The sequence below is a fragment of the Oratosquilla oratoria genome, chromosome 35, assembly GCF_046742065.1.
Source record: "Oratosquilla oratoria isolate Oo_2021 chromosome 35, ASM4674206v1, whole genome shotgun sequence".
In the NCBI taxonomy this organism is placed as follows: Eukaryota; Metazoa; Arthropoda; class Malacostraca; order Stomatopoda; family Squillidae; genus Oratosquilla; species Oratosquilla oratoria.
The window spans coordinates 4,361,300-4,379,149 of NC_134811.1; the positions used below are offsets into that span (position 1 = coordinate 4,361,300).

At 44.5% G+C, this 17,850-nt stretch overlaps 1 protein-coding gene across 1 annotated transcript in view; it reads left to right on the forward strand.

Moving 5' to 3' along the window:
* The window catches only part of LOC143018782 (D-dopachrome decarboxylase-B-like), a 43,303-nt gene extending 25,674 nt beyond the window's left edge, over window positions 1-17,629 (forward strand). Inside the window, exon 3 of the mRNA XM_076174361.1 lies at window positions 17,428-17,629. Coding sequence (XP_076030476.1) covers window positions 17,428-17,500 — 73 coding nt within the window. The 3' untranslated portion in view covers window positions 17,501-17,629. The remainder of the gene's footprint in view (window positions 1-17,427) is intronic.
* The last annotated feature ends 221 nt before the right edge of the window (window positions 17,630-17,850 follow it).

Below are 17,850 nucleotides of genomic sequence, written 5' to 3' on the forward strand. Positions count from 1 at the left end.
AAATGTTTTATTAAAGATTGATTTGAGGCATTAAATCTTATTGATTTATTATATTTGTATTTATATTGATTTGGACACAGTTAAGGTTTCATTGTATTGCATTTGTTACACATGCAATCTCTTGTCTGGAGTATATTAGAAATTATGTAAAAGGTGACGTCATATTGAACTCATTTATTGAACTCTGGAGGTTTAATTTCATTAAAGTAATAAATTATGTATATTTAAATTATTGGATAAAATCTGAATAATTAACCATTTTAATGACCAATTGCTACTGATAATTTGTAGTCTATTGAAAAATTTAAATATTTGAAATAGATACCGAAAATTCTGGTCGGTGAAAAGGTAAGCAATGGTCGCGTAAAATATAGATATTGCTTACTGCTAGCAGCCAGCTTCATTCGAATCTCTGATTCTGTGAAATCAAGATGCTGAGAATTTGTGTCAACAAAAATTACTGAAAATCAATTTCGGAGGAACATTTACCCCCAACTGTAAAGAGAAATGTAATTTTTGCAGGAAAATTAATTTTTCCCTGATACAAACCTGAGGTACTCCTTACAATAGGATACTTTCGCGTAGCACGAATATTTCTACTGCGAAATTAAAATCCTCACTCTGTGGGTCTGGGCACAAGTCTCGCACACTATAACCATTCTTTGAGCCAGGTATGAATTAAGCACAAGGTTTGTCAGGCAAGGAGAAGGAACTGTTTAGAGGGGTGGTTGAGGAGGGCCATTAAAGGTAAGGAGTACCTCAGGTTTGTATCAGGGAAAAATTTTCCTGCGAAAATTACATTTGTTCCGAAGAATACAAACTCTTCGGTACTCCTTACAATAGGAGACTCGGACTTAGGAGGGAAGGAAGTTGTTATCTAGCCTGGGAAACCGCTGTAAGGAAAATCTAGTGTGCTAAGACTATGTTGACCAGACCCCTATACATTCCCCTCACTTTGAAGTGCACCCCTTTCTGTTCCCTGGAGTGGAGACAGACAGGTTATAATCACTTTTGTACCACTGAAGGGCTTGAATTGATTCCCTTGGAATGCTTGAGAGCCCGCGGGTGAGGTAAGGGAATGTAAGAGTATGAGAAGGACTTTGGAAAGTTATCCCTGCAGTTGCCGAGCCAGAACCTGGATGAGTTGTCAGGGTCGGCTGTGTGCTCTTGAGGAGGGGTATATAATTTTCAGGACTTCTTGGGCGGCCACTATGGGGCCCAAAGATAAGTTCCCTAAAGATTCCCGCATAACTTCTTTGAGGTAAAAGGAAGTGAACGTATTCTGGCTCTTCCATATACCTGCTTGAAGAACCTGGTTGACTGACAGATTCTTTCTGATGACTAGGGAGGTCCCTACTGCCCTCAGGTCATGGGCAATCTGTATGGTTCATGTCGCAGGCTCTGCGGATGACTTCCATTGTCCAGTAAGAAATGGAATTCTTAGTGATGGGCTACCTTTAGTAGAGATGAACAACCTCTTTAATTCTGGTCGAAGATGTTCGGTTCTCTTGAGGTAGGTCCGGATGGCTCGTACCGGGCATAGAACTGTTTCAGTCTATTCTCCCCCTGCAAATTCGTCTAAGGACGGAACACTAAAGGACCAGAATCTAGGGTCGGATTTGGCAGGATCTTGGTTTTTGGCAATGAATTGAGGCATGAAAGTGAAGGAGACCTCTTTCAATCCTTTGGAATGGGCGACTCTATAAGAGATGGCATGTAACTCCCCTACTCTCTTGGAAGATGCCAGGGCTAGCAGAAAAAACTGTCCTCTAGGTGAGGTCCTTCAGATGTGCCTCTCGGAGAGGTTCGTAAGGGGGACCCCTCAGAGAGTTCAGGACTAATGCCACATCCCGCGGAGGAGAACTGATTTCCCTGGGGGGGCATGATGTTTGAAGTGCCTGAAGAGCATGGAAATTTCCGGTGAAAGGGCTAGGACCATGCCCTTCAGAGAAAACACCTGATTTAGAGCTGCCCTATAGCCTTGTACTGCCGAGAGGGAGATCTTCTTGGACTTCCTGAGGAAGTGGAAGGAGGCGATCTCAGGAATGGTGGCTCGATCTGGGACTAACTTCCTGGAGTGGCACCATTTTGCAAAGGCATTGCATTTCCCTTGATAAAGGTTAGCTGAGGAAGAGCGAATAGGAGCGGACATGTCCTCTGCCACTTCTCTGGGAAAACCCTTCTTTAGGAGGATCCGGACCATAGTCTGAACGCGTAAAGATTGAGTGCTGAAGGGTTCTTGTGCCAAGGCCCGTTGATGGGTGGATACAGAAGATCTGGTCTTCCCTGAAGGGCCAGAGGCTCTTCTACTGCTAGCTCGAGGGCGTCTGGAAACCATGGGGCTTCGGGCCACCAAGGAGCGATCAAAGTCATCCGAAGGTAGGATGCGTGTCTTGCTCTCAGGAGTACCTTCTGGAGCAAGGGAAATGGTGGGAAAGCGTAGGAGTCCAGGTTGTCCCAACTTTGCAGAAGAGCGTCTTCTCCTGCTGCCAGAGGATCTGGGAAAGGGCTGAAATACATTGGGAGTTGGTGATTCCATCTCATTGCAAAAAGGTCCACTAGAGGGGAGCCCCATTTGCTGAGGATGAAGTTCGCTACCTCTCGATAGAGGGACCATTCTGTGTTGATTATCTGACATTCCTCTTCCCCGGGATGTAGCGGGCTTTGAGTGACACCTGGAGATTCTTGGCTAGGTTGAGGATGTCCATCATCAGAAGGCATAGTTCCTGGGAGACCCCCTTGCTCATTCAGGTAGGCTACTACCGAGGAATTGTCCGACATTATGCCCACTACTTTTCCTGAGACTTGATCCTTGAAGTGACGGAGAGCCAGGAGTACTGCTTTCAACTCAAGCCAATTGATATGGGCTGTCCGCTCGACTGTGGACCAGGAACCGCTGATGTGATCGTCATTGAGGTGGGCTCCCCAGCCCTCCTTGGAGGCATCGGAGAACAGGAGGACTTCGGGGGGAGATGGGCCGAGGGGCATCCCCATGAGAAGGTTGCATGGGCCTTCCACCAGAGAAGAGAATCCTTGACTTCTTCGGTGAGGGAGGTGTGTTGTAGGGGTTCTCCCTCTTGCGGGGCCCACTGAGACTTGAGGAGCCACTGTAGCGGTCGCATTCTTTGTCTACTCCTGGGGATTAATTTCTCTATGGAGGCCATATGGCCCAGGAGGATTTGGCATTGTGTCGCCGTCAGGAACCTGGTCGATAGTGCCTGTGCAACTAGAGAAGCGAGATTCTGGATCCCCTTTTCTACTGGGAAGGACTCCATTAGGGAGGAGTCCAGGACCATACCCAGGTACGTGACTCTCTGTCTTGGTAAGAAATCTGACTTTTCCGGGTTGACTACTGTGCCCAATTTCAGGACAAAGGTTAGGACCATTCTCAGGTGTTCTTGGCATAGCTGGGCGGAATGTGCAAGGATCAGCCAGTTATCCAAGTAACGGAGTAGTTGAATTCCCCTGGAGTGGGACCACGCTGAAACGAGGTTGAACACACTGGAGAAGACTTGGGGTGCTGTGGAAAGTCCGAAGCAGAGGCAGGGGAAGTGGAAGGTGTTGCCCCTGTGGATGATTCTGAGGAATTTCCTGGAGGAGGGATGCACTGGTATGTGGAAATAGGCATCTTGGAGGTCCAGCGATACCATGAAGTCCCCTTCCCTGATAGACGCCCTTACGGACTCTGGGGTGTCCATTCGGAACTTCGTCAGGGAGAGGAACTTGTTGAGTGGAGACAAATAGATGACTGGTCTCCACACCCCTGTTGTCTTTTCTACTAGGAATAGCCTTGAGTAGAACCCTGGGTCCTCTAAAGCTCTTTTCTGGAGCAGAACGGAGGATTCCTCCGCTAGGGCCCGCCCGCGAGCCGAGTCCGGGTGGAAGCTGCTGACTTGGATGGGATAGGGGGAGAGGTTTGGGACAGTGGGAAAGGGAAGACAATAGCCTGTCTTAATGACTTAGTAGGTCCAGTCTTCCGCCCCGGCCTCTTCCCATGCTCTCCAGTAGAGGGAGAGGCAACCCCCTATCTTGTGCGGAGGGGCTGGCGAATTCCTAGGATTCCTGTGGGGGAGTCCGGAGCCTCTATAATGTTTGCGTCTAGGATCTCTAGTCGTAAAGGGACGGGGCTTTCCTGTCTGCCTTTTCGACTTGGAGTGGAGGGGTAGGGAATCAGCATGCGGGTTAGAAGGGGGGCCCCTCTTCAATGGAGCATAAATTTCTCTGAGGAGGGGATCACTGGGGTCTCCTAGGACGGTGTCTCTCCTGCGGGACTCAATGTTGGCCCAAGACGTTAAGAGGCAGGCCGCTTGATGCTTCAGAGCTCTGCTCGAGCTTTCCCATAGAGCCTGGAGGTTGCATTCCCCTTGGGGTTGCAGCCCGGGTAAAAACTCCCTTACTGAAGCCAAGACGCGTTCCAGCCAGGAGTGCACCGCGAGAGAGAGAGCCAGGCCCTGAACGAGGTCCCTGGATTCTCTGCCGGAAAGGATGACGTTTCTTCTGAGCAGTGAATCCACGTCCGCTTTGACAAGCTCTGGTAACCGAGCCGGGATCAAGGCTGCTTAAGGTTTGTCCCTGATGGGAAGTAGAAGCGTTTTTGCTGTTCCACTGGAACAGAGCGCCAGCGCGGTTTTTCGGTTGCCCGGTTTGTGAGTGCGTCGGAGGCCTGGTTCATGGCTCGTACCGTCTGTGTACTCCATGGGAGTTGGTTTTGTTGTTTGAGAATTGCCCGTCCTGAAGATTTCAGACTCGAACGTGACTTCCACTTCTTGTGGAAGGCTCAGTTGATTAGCTCTCCTAACTTTAGAGAGGATCTCTGAGCAGGAGGGTGTAACAACCATCGGGGATTCCGACTGGGAATCCTGCGAAGTTTGGTAACTTGCCCTCTCATCCCCGGCGCTGTGGACGTCGTCGCCGTCGTAGCTGGCGCCTTTGCGGTCAGCGAGAAACACCGCGTCTGCAACCTCGTCCCTGATCTCTGTCCTCGTGAGCAAAGGGCATGGAAAGGTCACCGTTGATCACCCGGCTCTTCCTACGGTGGGTGTTATGCGTACTGCGGGATTCCTGAGTAGAAGAGACTAAGGGGCTCTTTGTCTTTGAACCCGGGTTCTTTGTCCGTGCCGGCGTCGAGTTTCCGGGATGCGTCGGGGGCAAGCCGCAAGCGACCACATCCGGGAAAAATGTCATACAGGAGCGGTAGCTAGAGGTAGCCTGAGGCGCATGTCCGCCTACGCTAACCGTCCTGGTTGAAGGAAAAGAGGACAACTTGGCCTGAGAATGACTCGAAGTGGACGTTGTACCACCTTCCTGGCTACTACGCTTTGGAGGAGGGACCGTCGAGTATCCGGGATGGGTCGAGGGCAAGCCGCAAGCGACCTCATCCGGGAAAAATCTCGTACAGGAGCGGTAGCTAGAGGTGGCCTGAGGCGCATGTCCGTCTATGCTAACCGTCCTGGTTGAAGGAATAGAGGACAACTTAGCCTGAGAATGACTCGAGGTGGACGTTGTACCACTTTCCTGGCTACTACGCTTTGGAGGAGGGACCGTCGAGTTTCCGGGATGGGTCGAGGGCAAGCCGCAAGCGACCTCATCCGGGAAAAATCTCGTACAGGAATGGTAGCTAGAGGCGCATGTCCGTCTACGCTAACCGTCCTGGTTAAAGGAATAAAGGACAACTTGGCTTGAGAATGACTCGAGGTGGACGTTGTACCACTTTCCTGTCTACTACGCCGTGGAGGAGGGAGAGAATTGCTCGTCTCCTCTGAAGCCGTAGTCTGCCTTCTCTTGTTTTTGGGGGGTGAAGAGGGAAGCCATTTTCTATGCTTGCGCACCTTTTCCCCTGCATGTGCTTTCCTGTGAACATGAAAGTACACGGAACACTATCATCTCACTGAATGCACGTCTCACACGGGGATGAAGGTGAACACTTAAGAGCTATACACTTGAAACACCAAATGTGAGGATCCACTTGGGCTGGCGGTAAGGGGGTGAGACAAAGGTATCTCCCTTCGGCGAAGGCACACAACCCATCTTCAACAACAATACTGGAACCAGATTCCATACTTACAGTGAAGGGTAGGATACCCGGTGGCGGTTAAGGGAATAATACAGGAAAGGGAGAAGCACTTAATAAATTCCAGGACACAGGATGGCGTAGGGAAACCCCGATGAAATTGAAGGACGACGAACTCCTTAGCGTCCTGGGAGAGAGCTGGCGACAATCGAAGCGGGTTGCTTGATTTTCGGCACATACGTAAACATAGAACCGGTTCGCTGCCGCGCTAATAATGGAGTTTGACTGAGAATCGGCCCATTAAGGGGGAAACCGATAAAAACTAAACATGTATAGTAGAGAGATGTTAACGCGGTCACTACTGCGAAGAGAATGGTTATAGTGTGCGAGACTTGTGGTGGAGGGCAAGGGCCCCCCCCCCCCTTGCCCCAATGGTGCCCCTTACTGAGGATAAGCGTTGCCCAGACCCACAGAGTGAGGATTTTAATTTCGCAGTAGAAATATTCGCGCTACGCGAAAGTATCCTATTGTAAGGAGTACCGAAGAGTTTGTATTCTTCGGAACAAACCTCTCTTTAAAACAAAAGAGGATTACATCACAATTGAAAATAACAGTTGGATAGGCTCAATAAGACGAAAGAGAGTACCGTAAGTACATACTCAGCCGAGTTAAAACCAGTCTCTCGAAAAGTCTTCGCCTTTTCAATAAATTACATCTAAATATCAAGAAGGTAAGATTGAACTTTCTCATTTTGAATTAGTCTAACTAAAGTAATAAATTGTTTGTTTGGATGAGGAAAACAGATCCTTTTCCAATACCTCTTGTATTTCTGTCATCCCATTTTATTAGATCCTCTCTATCAATAATTTCTATGCCTTTCATGATTCTGTAAATAGCTATCAAATCTCCTCTCTTCTTTGCTCTAGTGTCTGTAGCTTAAGTTTTGCTAGTCTCTCTTCATATGATAGTTTTGAGTGTCTGTGCCAATTTTGTAATTGTTCTTTGTATTCTTTCAATTTTTTTTTTTTTTTTTTTATAAATATACATTTTTTGTACTTGGTGACCACATCGTTGCTGCATATTCCAATCTTGGCCTTATCAGAGTGATTAGTATTTTCTTCACCATTTCTTCATCCAGGTATGTAAATGCCACTTTGATCGTTCTTATCAAATTACAAGTTTCACCAAAAATCTTATTTGTTTCTCAGGTGACATATTATTCATAACAATGACTCCCAGGTCCTTCTCATTTTAAACTTTTTTTTATACTTTCTTCTCCCAATTTATATGATCCTGTTATTCTGTTTTTGCTTTTTCCAAATTCCATTATACTACACTTTTTAGTATTGAACTCCATCTCCCACTTCTTACTCCATTCCCAGACTTTATTTAGATCACTCTGTAGTGATTCACAATCTTCTTCCGTGTTCACTTTTTTTTAATAGTTTTGCATCATCTGCAAAGAAGCTCATATAACTTTCAATTTCTTCATCCATATCATTAATATATATAGCAAACATTATTGGGGCCAAAACTGTTCCTTGTGGAACACCACTTATTACTTCATCCCAATTTGAGTGTTTCTCTCTTATCACTACTCTCATTTTTCTTTCTTGCAAAAAGTCTTCCATCCATTTAAGCAGTTTGCCCTGTATTCCTCCTTCGGTTTCGAATTTCTTAAGCAACTTCTTATGTCGTACTTTGTCAAAAGCTTTTTTTAGGTCTAGAAATGCACAATCAGCCCATCCATCTCTTTCTTGTATTATATCTATTAGCCTTGAATAGAAACATATTAAATTGGTGACGCATGATCATCCTTGTCTGAATCCAAATTGCCTTGGATTTAGCACTTTTTTTTTTTCTTCTAAATATTTTACCCATCTACTTATGACAATTCTTTCACAAATTTTTCCTATTGTACTTGTTAGAGAGACTGATCTATAGTTGGTAGGGTCTTCTTTATTTCCCCCTTTATATATAGGTACTATATTTGCTTTTTTCCAATCTTCTAGAACTTTTCCTTCTTTCAAGGAACTGTTTATTATGCTATGTATTTTGTCTGCCAGTTCATTCCTGCATTCTTTCAAAATCCAGTTTGCTATTTCATCTGGTCCATGCGATTTTCTGACATCAAGATTACTCAAGTGTTTCATTATTTCATTCTTTGTTACTTCTATTTCTTTCATAGGGGGGACTTTCTCTTTCCATTCAATCTCTTCAGGTTGTATGTTCTCCCTTGTAAACACTGAGTTAAAAGGCTTCTTCATAATTTCCGCCATTTCTATTTCCTCTGTGTATTCAACTCCTTCTTGTCGTAATTTCTCAAAATTTTGTTTCTTTTTCAGTTTGTTGTTTACATACATATACCAAGGCTTTTTCTCCCCTTACAAGGGGGGTAGCCAAAAAGAAAAAGGCATAAAATTATTCCCACCCATTCCATCCCTGAATACACTCCACACCCCTCCACCCTCCCTCTTATCTTAGCACTTCCTGAATGACAGGTCATCCCTGCACCTTGTCCACTGCCCTGGGTCAGAAGCAGTGTCGCAAGACACAGCGCATCCACAGCAAGGCCGCTTCATTAAATCGGCGACCCCCCTCTCCGTCCCCCCCATTGCATAAAATGAGAGGACGGGGAGAGATCCCTTCGGGCTGCGTCAAATTTTGCTCACACACATTACCTCACCCCCTCCATCCACCCGCCCACTCTACCTCATGCAATCACATCATCATCCATATACAACCATTCTCCATTCACCCGTCCTTCCTCAACAGACAATCCCTTCTTCCCCAAAGCCCCCTTCACCCCATCCATCCACCTCATCCTAGGATGTCCCCTCATGTTCACTCCCTCCACATCTGCCTTCCACACCTCTTTTACTAGTCTTTCTTCACTCATTCTTTCCATGTGTCCAAACCATCCTAATATTCTTTCATCAACCCTATCTCCCAGCTCCTTTTCCACCCCTGTTCTCCTCCTCACCTCCTCATTTCTTACTCTATCTAGCCTAGTAACCCCCATCATACTTCTCAGACACCTCATCTCAAACACATTCAAACTCCTTCTCTCTTCTTCTCTTATGTTTCATGTTTCTGCCCCATACAGTGCTGTTGGCACAATCACTCCTTCATACAGTCTCCTCTTAGCATCCATTCCCAAATGTCTATTCCTCATTACACTCTTTAATCCACCAAGGCATTTACTCGCTTCTCTCAATCTACATTCTACCTCCACTTTCACTCCACCTTTCCCTGCCACATTTGCACCCAAGTATCTAAAAGTATCCACTTCCTCCAGTCGCTCTCCCTTAATGCTCACTTCCAGTCTGCCACTTTCACCCCTTGTACATCTCATCACCTTACTTTTACCCACATTTATATTTAGCTTTCTTCTATCACACGCTCTCCCATACTCTGTCACCAACTTCCTCAATCCCTCCTCTGATCCTGCCACAAGCGCAGTGTCATCCGCAAACAACAGCTGGCTCACCTCCCACTTTTCTCCATTTTCTTTAACCATCTCCAATCCTTTGCCCACTACCCTTCTCACACTACCCCATCCATGTATAAGTTGAACAGCCAGGGCGACATAACGCATCCTTGACGAAGTCCCACCTTTACCTCAAACCACTCACTCTCTCCATTTCCAATCCTGACACAAGCTCTACTACTCTCATAAAAACTCTTGACAGCTCCCAGAAGCTTTCCTCCTATCCCGTATATCTGCATAACCTCCCACAGTGCCTTCCTGTCTACCCTATCATAAGCCTTTTCCAGATCCATAAAGGCCCAAAAAAACATCCTTCCCCTTTCCTATAGCTTTCTCACATATCTGTCTTACCACAAAGATCTGATCTACACAACCTCTACCTGTCCTAAATCCACACTGTTCCTCACCAATTACTCCCTCTGTTCCTCTCCTAATCCTCTCAATCAAGATCCTCCCATAAGCCTTCCCAACTACACTCAACAAGCTAATCCCTCTGAAACTACTACATTCACACTTGTCCCCTTTTCCCTTGTAAAGAGGAACTATACAGGCACTCCTCCAGTCCTCCGGCACTCTACCCTCTCTCCAACAAACATTGAATAACCTCACCAACCAGTCCACCATCACTGTACCTCCCTTTTTCAGACATTCCGCATGGCATCCATCCAGACCAGGTGCCTTACCTGCTTTCATCATCTTAACAACTGCCTTCACCTCATCCTTCTTTATTTCTCCTCCATTCTCCTCATTCATCACTCTCACTTTCTTCGCACTTCCCACTGCAGCAATCTTTCCTTCCCTATCCTCCTTTACACTTAGCAACTCCCTAAAATATTCTGCCCATCTTCCCCTTGCTGCCTTCTCTTCCACTATCATCTCTCCATCTGCACCTTTTACCTTTTCTTGTCTACTTGATTCGCCTCCTCTTCCTATCTTAATTTCTTTCCAAAACATCTTTTTATTACTTTCAAAAATTTCTGTCAAACTCTTACCCCATTTCACATCTGCTCTCCTCTTTGCAACCTTTACCTTTTTCTTTACTTCTCTTTTCTTTTCTTTGTACCTCTCATATGACTCCCTCATCCTATTTTGTAACCAATCTGTGAAAGCTCGCTTCTTCTCTTCTACAACCTTCTTTGTTTCCTCATCCCACCATTTACTACCCTTTCTTCTATTTCCCCCTGTCCTTCTTGTTCCACACACCATCCTTGCACACTTTATGACTCCCTCTTTGAACCCTCCCCATTCCTCCTCCACACCCAGCTCTACTCTACCCTTTACTCCCTCCCACTCCTCCTTCAGCTTCTTTCCGTACTCCTCCTTTTCCTTCTCATTCAAGGAGTTCACTCTAAGAACCTCCCTACCTTTTGTCCCTTTCCTCTTCCTCCATCTATCCTCCACTTTCAACTTACCTTCCACCAAAAAATGATCTGATATTCCCCCACCCTCTCCCCTTAGCACATGTACATCCTTTACTCTTCCTATCATAATCCTATTTACCACTACATAATCCATTAGCGCTCTATCTACCACCCTCTCCCATGTGTACTTATGCTTGACTTTCTTCCAAAACACTGTATTTGCTATCATCAACTCTCTTTCTAGACACATTTCCACCATCAACTCTCCACTACGATTCTTTCCTGGAACTCCACATTTCCCAACCACTCCATCGATTGGACCATTTCCCACCCTAGCATTAAGGTCTCCCAGTACTATCACATTGACATTTCTTCCCAAAACCTCTATGCACTCATTTAGATCTATCCAAAAGGCCTCCCTTTCTTCTACACTCTTCTCACTGCCAGGCCCATATGCACTTACAAAGACCCACATCTCCTTCCTCAGTTTCACCTTCATCCACATTATCCTTGAGGAAACCTCCTTCCACTCCACTACCCGTTTACCTATCTCTTCACTTACTAGTATAGCCACCCCTTCCCTCCCTCGCCCTCTCTTCACTCCTGATAACCTCCCACTTACACTCCCAAACATACACTCACCCTTCCCTTTCAACTTAAGTTTCACTCAAAGCCAACACATCCATCTTTCTTCTCACAAACTTACTACCTATCTCTTCCCTTTTACTCTCATCTGTACCACATCCACGCACATTAAAAGACCCAAACCTTAGGGTGCTGGTCCGAGGCCTTCCAGCCCCTCTTATGCCTTCTCTTATTCTTTTAGGAATTTCCCCTGTGGGGCTACAAGGAGAAGGATGCCTAGTCCCATTCTTCTCGCCTCTTACGATCCAAGTGGGAGTACTTGGTGGCAGTATTCTATTCCCCCATCACAGAAAAGGAATACTCAGAGAAATGGTACAGGACAGCAACAAGGGGTTGGAGGACAGCATAATGGAGGGACGGTCGTAGTATAAAAGTGTCATCATTTCTCTATGAACAGAGTTTTGCTCTATCATAGACATTTCTATAACAAGTATATATTTTCCATTTTTCAGGCCTTTTGTTTTCTTCAGTTTGGTCCAAGCTTTATCTCTTTTGTCTTTTAACTATCTACAACTTTTGCTGTACCAGCACTTTATATATTCTTTTTCTTGTTTTTGTCTTGGGACATACTTTTCCACTCCTCTTTTGTAAATGTTTGTCAAAATATTCCATTTATCTTCCACTGTTGTTTCTTCTTTGTATATTTCTTCCCAGTTTTCTTTTTGAAAGAATTCTCTTATTTTATCAAAGTTTGTTTTTTCATACATCATTCTTCCTCTTCTATATTGTTCATTTCTTTTCATGTATTTTTCCTCATTTAGTTCCAGTTCAATCAATATGTGGTCACTTTTACTTATTGGTGTTTTATATTCAATCTTTTCCACTATTCTAGGTTCAGATGTGATTATTAGGTCTAGTCTTGATGGTTCTTCATTTCTATACCTAGTGTTCTCCTGTATCCACTGTGTCATTGTATGGTCAATAATCATCTCGAGTAGAACATTTCCCCATGAGCCGTCTCCACCCTTTACTGTCATCTCTTCCCAGTAGACTTCTTTGCAATTAAAGTCTCCCATCATAACTATTCTTCCTCCATCTTCTATTATCTTTGTGTCCTCTAACATACTTTTATGTTCACTCTCTTCCCACAAGGCTGTTTTTGGAGGCACATAATTTATCACGAACTTTCTGCTCTTATCTCTGTCTTCCACTTCGATCATAATCATCTGTACTGTATTCTTTCCATATGTGACACACCTCACGTTTATATCCTTAGTCAGGAACATAACTCCACCCCCTTGTTTTGTCTCTCTGTTTCTAATCCAATAATTATAATTATATGCATCATTACCTATACTGTTGGGTGGTAGTGGACCTTTTAATTTCGTTTCTACAATTCCCATTATGTCCGGTTCTTTTTCCTTCAGATAATCATTCAGCTCATTGAGTGCTGTTATTAATCCATCTATATTTGTGTAAAGACACTTTTAGTTTTCTGCCACTTCCATTGTATTCTCTGTTTCCCTTTTGTTTTTCTCTAGTATGTCGTTTTTCCTTATTTTCATATTCACTACTGTCAAATAGAATTTCTCTTTTTCTGACTGTTCTGTTCTGGTTTTTTACCTTAGCTTCGTGTCTTTTCTTTTTTTCCTCTTTATTAATTTCTCTTTTTATCCATACATTTTTATATTGTTCACTTGTTGCTAGTTTCCCTGTTTTTGCTCAGATATTCTCTGCCATGGTTTGTGACCTGAATTTAAACTTAATTGGTCTGGACTTATCTGTACTATACTTCCCGACTCTGTACATCTCTTCAATTTGTTTCATGATTTCAGGTTCATCTTCCTGAATCAATTCTAGTAAACTGCTTACTTTTTCTTTTTTCTCATTCATTCTTGTGGTTCTATTTGGGTTATATTTCTCCTCCATTCCTAATATAATTATACATTTCTTTTTATCTGCTAAGTCCCTTACTATATTCTCCTTCTGTCTCATCACTTAGAGTCTTTCAGTTTGTTCTTTCCCCGTCTGGGGTATTGGCTGCTTGTTATTGTGGCAAAGTAGCATGCAGTCGATACTTTAGGGTCTATATGGGGCGCCCCTACGGACCAGAGCCACACATCATTTTGTCTATGATAGAGGAAAACTCTGATCATAGAGAAATGCTGACACTTTTATACTACGACTGACCCTCTGTTATGCTGTCCCCCAACCCCTTGTTTCTGTCCTGTACCATTTCTCTGAGTATTCTTTTTCTGTAGTGGGGGAATTCCCTGTGGTAGGGGAAAAGAATGCTGCCACCACTTGGATCGTAAGAGGCGAGAAGAAAGGGATGGGGATTGGGACTAGGCATTCTTCTCCTTGTAGCCCGCAGGGCACATTCCTAAAAGTAAAAGCAAAGGCATAAGAGGGTCTGGAAGTTCTCGGACCAGCACCCTAAGGTTTGGGTCTTTTAATGTGCATGGATGTGGTACAGATGAGAGTAAAAGGGAAGAGATAGGTAGTATGTTTGTGAGAAGAAAGATGGATGTGTTGGCTTTGAGTGAAACTAAGCTGAAAGGGAAGGGCGATTGTAAGTTTGGGAGTGTAAGTGGGAGGTTATCAGGAGTGAAGAGAGGGCGAGGGAGGGAAGGGGTGGCTATACTAGTAAGTGAAGAGATAGGTAAACGGGTAGTGGAGTGGAAGGAGGTGAAACTGGGAAAGGAGATGTGGGTTTTTGTAAATGCATACGGGCCTGGCAGTGAGAAGAGTGTAGAAGAAAGGGAGGCCTTTTGGATAGATTTAAACGAGTGCATAGAGGGTTTAGGGAGAAGTGTAAATGTAATAGTACTGGGAGACCTTAATGAGGGTAGGAAAGGATCCAATTGATGGAGTGGTTGGGAAATGTGGAGTTCCAGGGAAAAATCGTAAGTTGATGGTGGAAATGTGTCTAGAGTTGATGATAGCAAATACAGTGTTTTGGAAGAAAGTCAAGCATAAGTACACATGGGAGAGAGTGGTGGAGGGAAAGGTGGTAGATAGAGCTTTAATGGACTATGTAGTGGTAAATAGGATTATGATAGGAAGAGTTAAGGATGTACATGTGCTAAGGGGTGAGGGTGGGGGAATATCAGATAATTTTCTGGTGGAAGGTAAGTTGAGAGTGGAGGACAGATGGAGAAAGAGGAACGGGACAAAAGGTAGGGAGGTGCTTAGAGCTCTTTAAATGAAGAGGAAAAGGAGGAGTACAAGAAGAAGCTGAAGGAAGGGTGGGAGGGAGTGAAGGATAGAGTAGAGGTAGGTGTGGAGGAGGAATGGGGATGGTTCAAGGAGGGAGTCAAAGTGTACAAAGATGGTGTGTGGAACTCGGACAGGAGGAAATAGAAGGAAGGGTAGTGAATGGTGGGATGAGGAAATGAAGAAGGTTGTAGAAGAGAAAAAGCGAGCTTACACAGATTGGTTACAAAATAGGACGAGGGAGTCATACGAGACGTACAAAAAAAAAAAAAAGGTAAAGGAGGCAAAGAGGAGAGCAGATGTAAAATGGGGTAAGAGTATGACAGAAAATTTTGAAAGTAATAAAAACATGTTTTGGAAAGAAATTAAGAGAGGAAGAGGATGCGATTCAAGTAGAGAAGAAAAGGTAAAAGGTGCAGATGGAGAGATGATAGTGGAAGAGAAGGCAGTAAGGGGAAGATGGGCAGAATATTTTAGGGAGTTGCTAAATGTGAAGGAGGATAGGGAGGGAAAGATAGCTGCAGTGGGAAATGCTAAGAAAATGAGTGAGGAGAATGGAGGAGAAATAAGGAAGGATGAAGTGAAGGTAGCAGTTAAGATGATGAAAGCAGGTAAGGCACCTGGTCTGGATGGATGCCATGCAGAATGTCTTAAAAAAGGAGGTACAGTGATGGTGGACTGGTTGGTGAGGTTATTTAATGTTTGCTGGAGAGAAGGTAGAGTGCCAGAGGACTGGAGGAGTGCTTGTATAGTTCCACTTTACAAGGGAAAGGGGGACAAGTGTGAATGTAGTAGTTTCAGAGGGATTAGGTTCTTAAGTGTAGTTGGGAAGGCTTGTGGGAGGATCTTGATTGAGAGGATTAGGAGAGGAACAGAGGGAGTAATTGGTGAGGAACAGTGTGGATTTAGGACAGGTAGAGGTTGTGTAGATCAGATTTTTGTGGTAAGACAGATATGTGAGAAAGCTATAGGAAAGGGGAAGGATGTTTTTTGGGCCTTTATGGATCTGGAAAAGGCTTACGACAGGGTAGACAGAAAGGCACTGTGGGAGGTTATGCAGATATACGGGATAGGAGGAAAGCTTCTGGGAGCTGTCAAGAGTTTTTATGAGAGTAGTAGAGCTTGTGTCAGGATTAGAAATGGAGAGAGTGAGTGGTTTGAGGTAAAGGTGGGACTTCGTCAAGGATGCGTTATGTCGCCCTGGCTGTTCAACTTATACATGGATGGGGTAGTGCAAGAGGTAAATGCAAGGGTAGTGGGTCAGGGATTGGAGATGGTTAAAGAAAATGGAGAAAAGTGGGAGGTGAGCCAGCTGTTGTTTGCGGACGACACTGCGCTTGTGGCAGGATCAGAGGAGGGATTGAGGAAGTTGGTGACAAAGTTTGGGAGAGTGTGTGGTAGAAGAAAGCTGAAGATAAATGTGGGTAAAAGTAAGGTGATGAGATGTACAAGGGGTGAAAGTGGCAGTAATCTGGAAGTAAGCATTAAGGGAGAGCAACTGGAGGAAGTGGATAGTTTTAGATATTTGGGTGCAAATGTGGCAGGAAAAGGTGGAGGTAGAATGTAGATTGAGAGAAGTGAGTAAATGACTTGGTGGATTAAAAAGTGTAATGAGGAATAGAAATTTGGGAATGGATGCTAAAAGGAGACTGTATGAAGGAGTGATTGTGCCAACAGCACTGTTTGGAGCAGAAACATGGAACATAAGAAAGGAAGAGAGAAGGAGCTTGAATGTGTTTGAGATGAGGTGTCTGAGAAGTATGATGGGGGTTACTAGGCTAGATAGAGTGAGAAATGAGGAGGTGAGGAGGAGAACAGGGGTGGAAAGGGAGTTGGGAGAAAGGGTTGATGAAAGAGTATTAGGATGGTTTGGACACATGGAAAGAATGAGTGAAGAAAGACTAGTAAAGGAGGTATGGAAGGCAGATGTGGAGGGAGTGAACATGAGGGGACGTCCTAGGAGGAAATGGATGGATGGGGTGAAGGGGGCTTTGGGGAAGAGGGAAATGTCTGTTGAGGAAGGACGGGAGAGGACAGAAGACGGGCGAATGGAGAATGGTTGTATATGGAAGATGTGATGCATGAGGTGGAATGGACGGGGGTTGAGGTAGTGTGTGTGAGCAAAATTTCAACGCAGCCCGAAGGGATTTCTCCCCGTCTTCTCCTTTATATGGGGGGACGGAGAGGGGGGTCGCCGATTTAATGAAGCGGCTTTGCTGTGTCTTGCGACACTGCTTCTGACCCAGGGCAGTGGACAAGGTGCAGGGATAACCCGTCATCTAGGAGGTGCCAAGATGGGAGGGAGGGTGGAGGGTTTTCAGGGATGGAATGGGTGGGAATGATTTTATGCCTTTTTCTTTTTGGCTACCCCCCTAGTAAGGGGGAAAAAGCCTTGGTATATGTATTTCCTTTTCTGCATGAGGGGACATCGCCAATTTAATGAAGCGGCCTTGCTGTGGATGTGCCGTGTCTTGCAACATTGCTTCAAACCGAGAACAGTGGACAAGATGCAGGGATGACCAGTCATCCAGGAGGTGCCAAGATAAGAGGGAGAAAAGAGGGTAGAGGGGAGTGGAGTATGATAGGGATGGAATGGGTGGGAATAGTTTTTATGCCTTTGTTTTTTGGCTACCTCTCATGTAAGGGGGAAAAAGCTTCTGGTATATGTATGTACTCTCATATGCCTGTCTTTCAAGTACCCATTGTTATTGTCACTAAGTAAAACATTACCACAGTACTTTAACAACTTTATTTCCCCCTGCCAGAGTCATCTTCCTCTTCAAAGATTTAGAGCCACACGAAGTAGGATTTGACGGGAATGTGATGAAGTTGAAGTAGTGCTATGAAGAGCTCCCCAATAACTTCAAAGGAAACACACAAGATGGTCTTTACTGCTGCTACAGGAAAACAAGATATCTGTATATAATGATGATATTGTTATATCTTCAATAAACACTATAAACAAGACTGGTGTTTTTATGCTTACTTGTGTACTGTAAATAATGTTTTATGTCCTAAATTGTTGAAGACAAATCTTGTCATTCGTACTGTGAAGATAATAGTCACACCTTAACATAGTACATTATCCCCTTTAATGAAGCTGTATATTATTTTTTTCTAGATCAAACACTAATATTCATTAAAAAAGAATAAAACCCTTTTGTGATGTGGTGTGTGGCTAGTGCTGC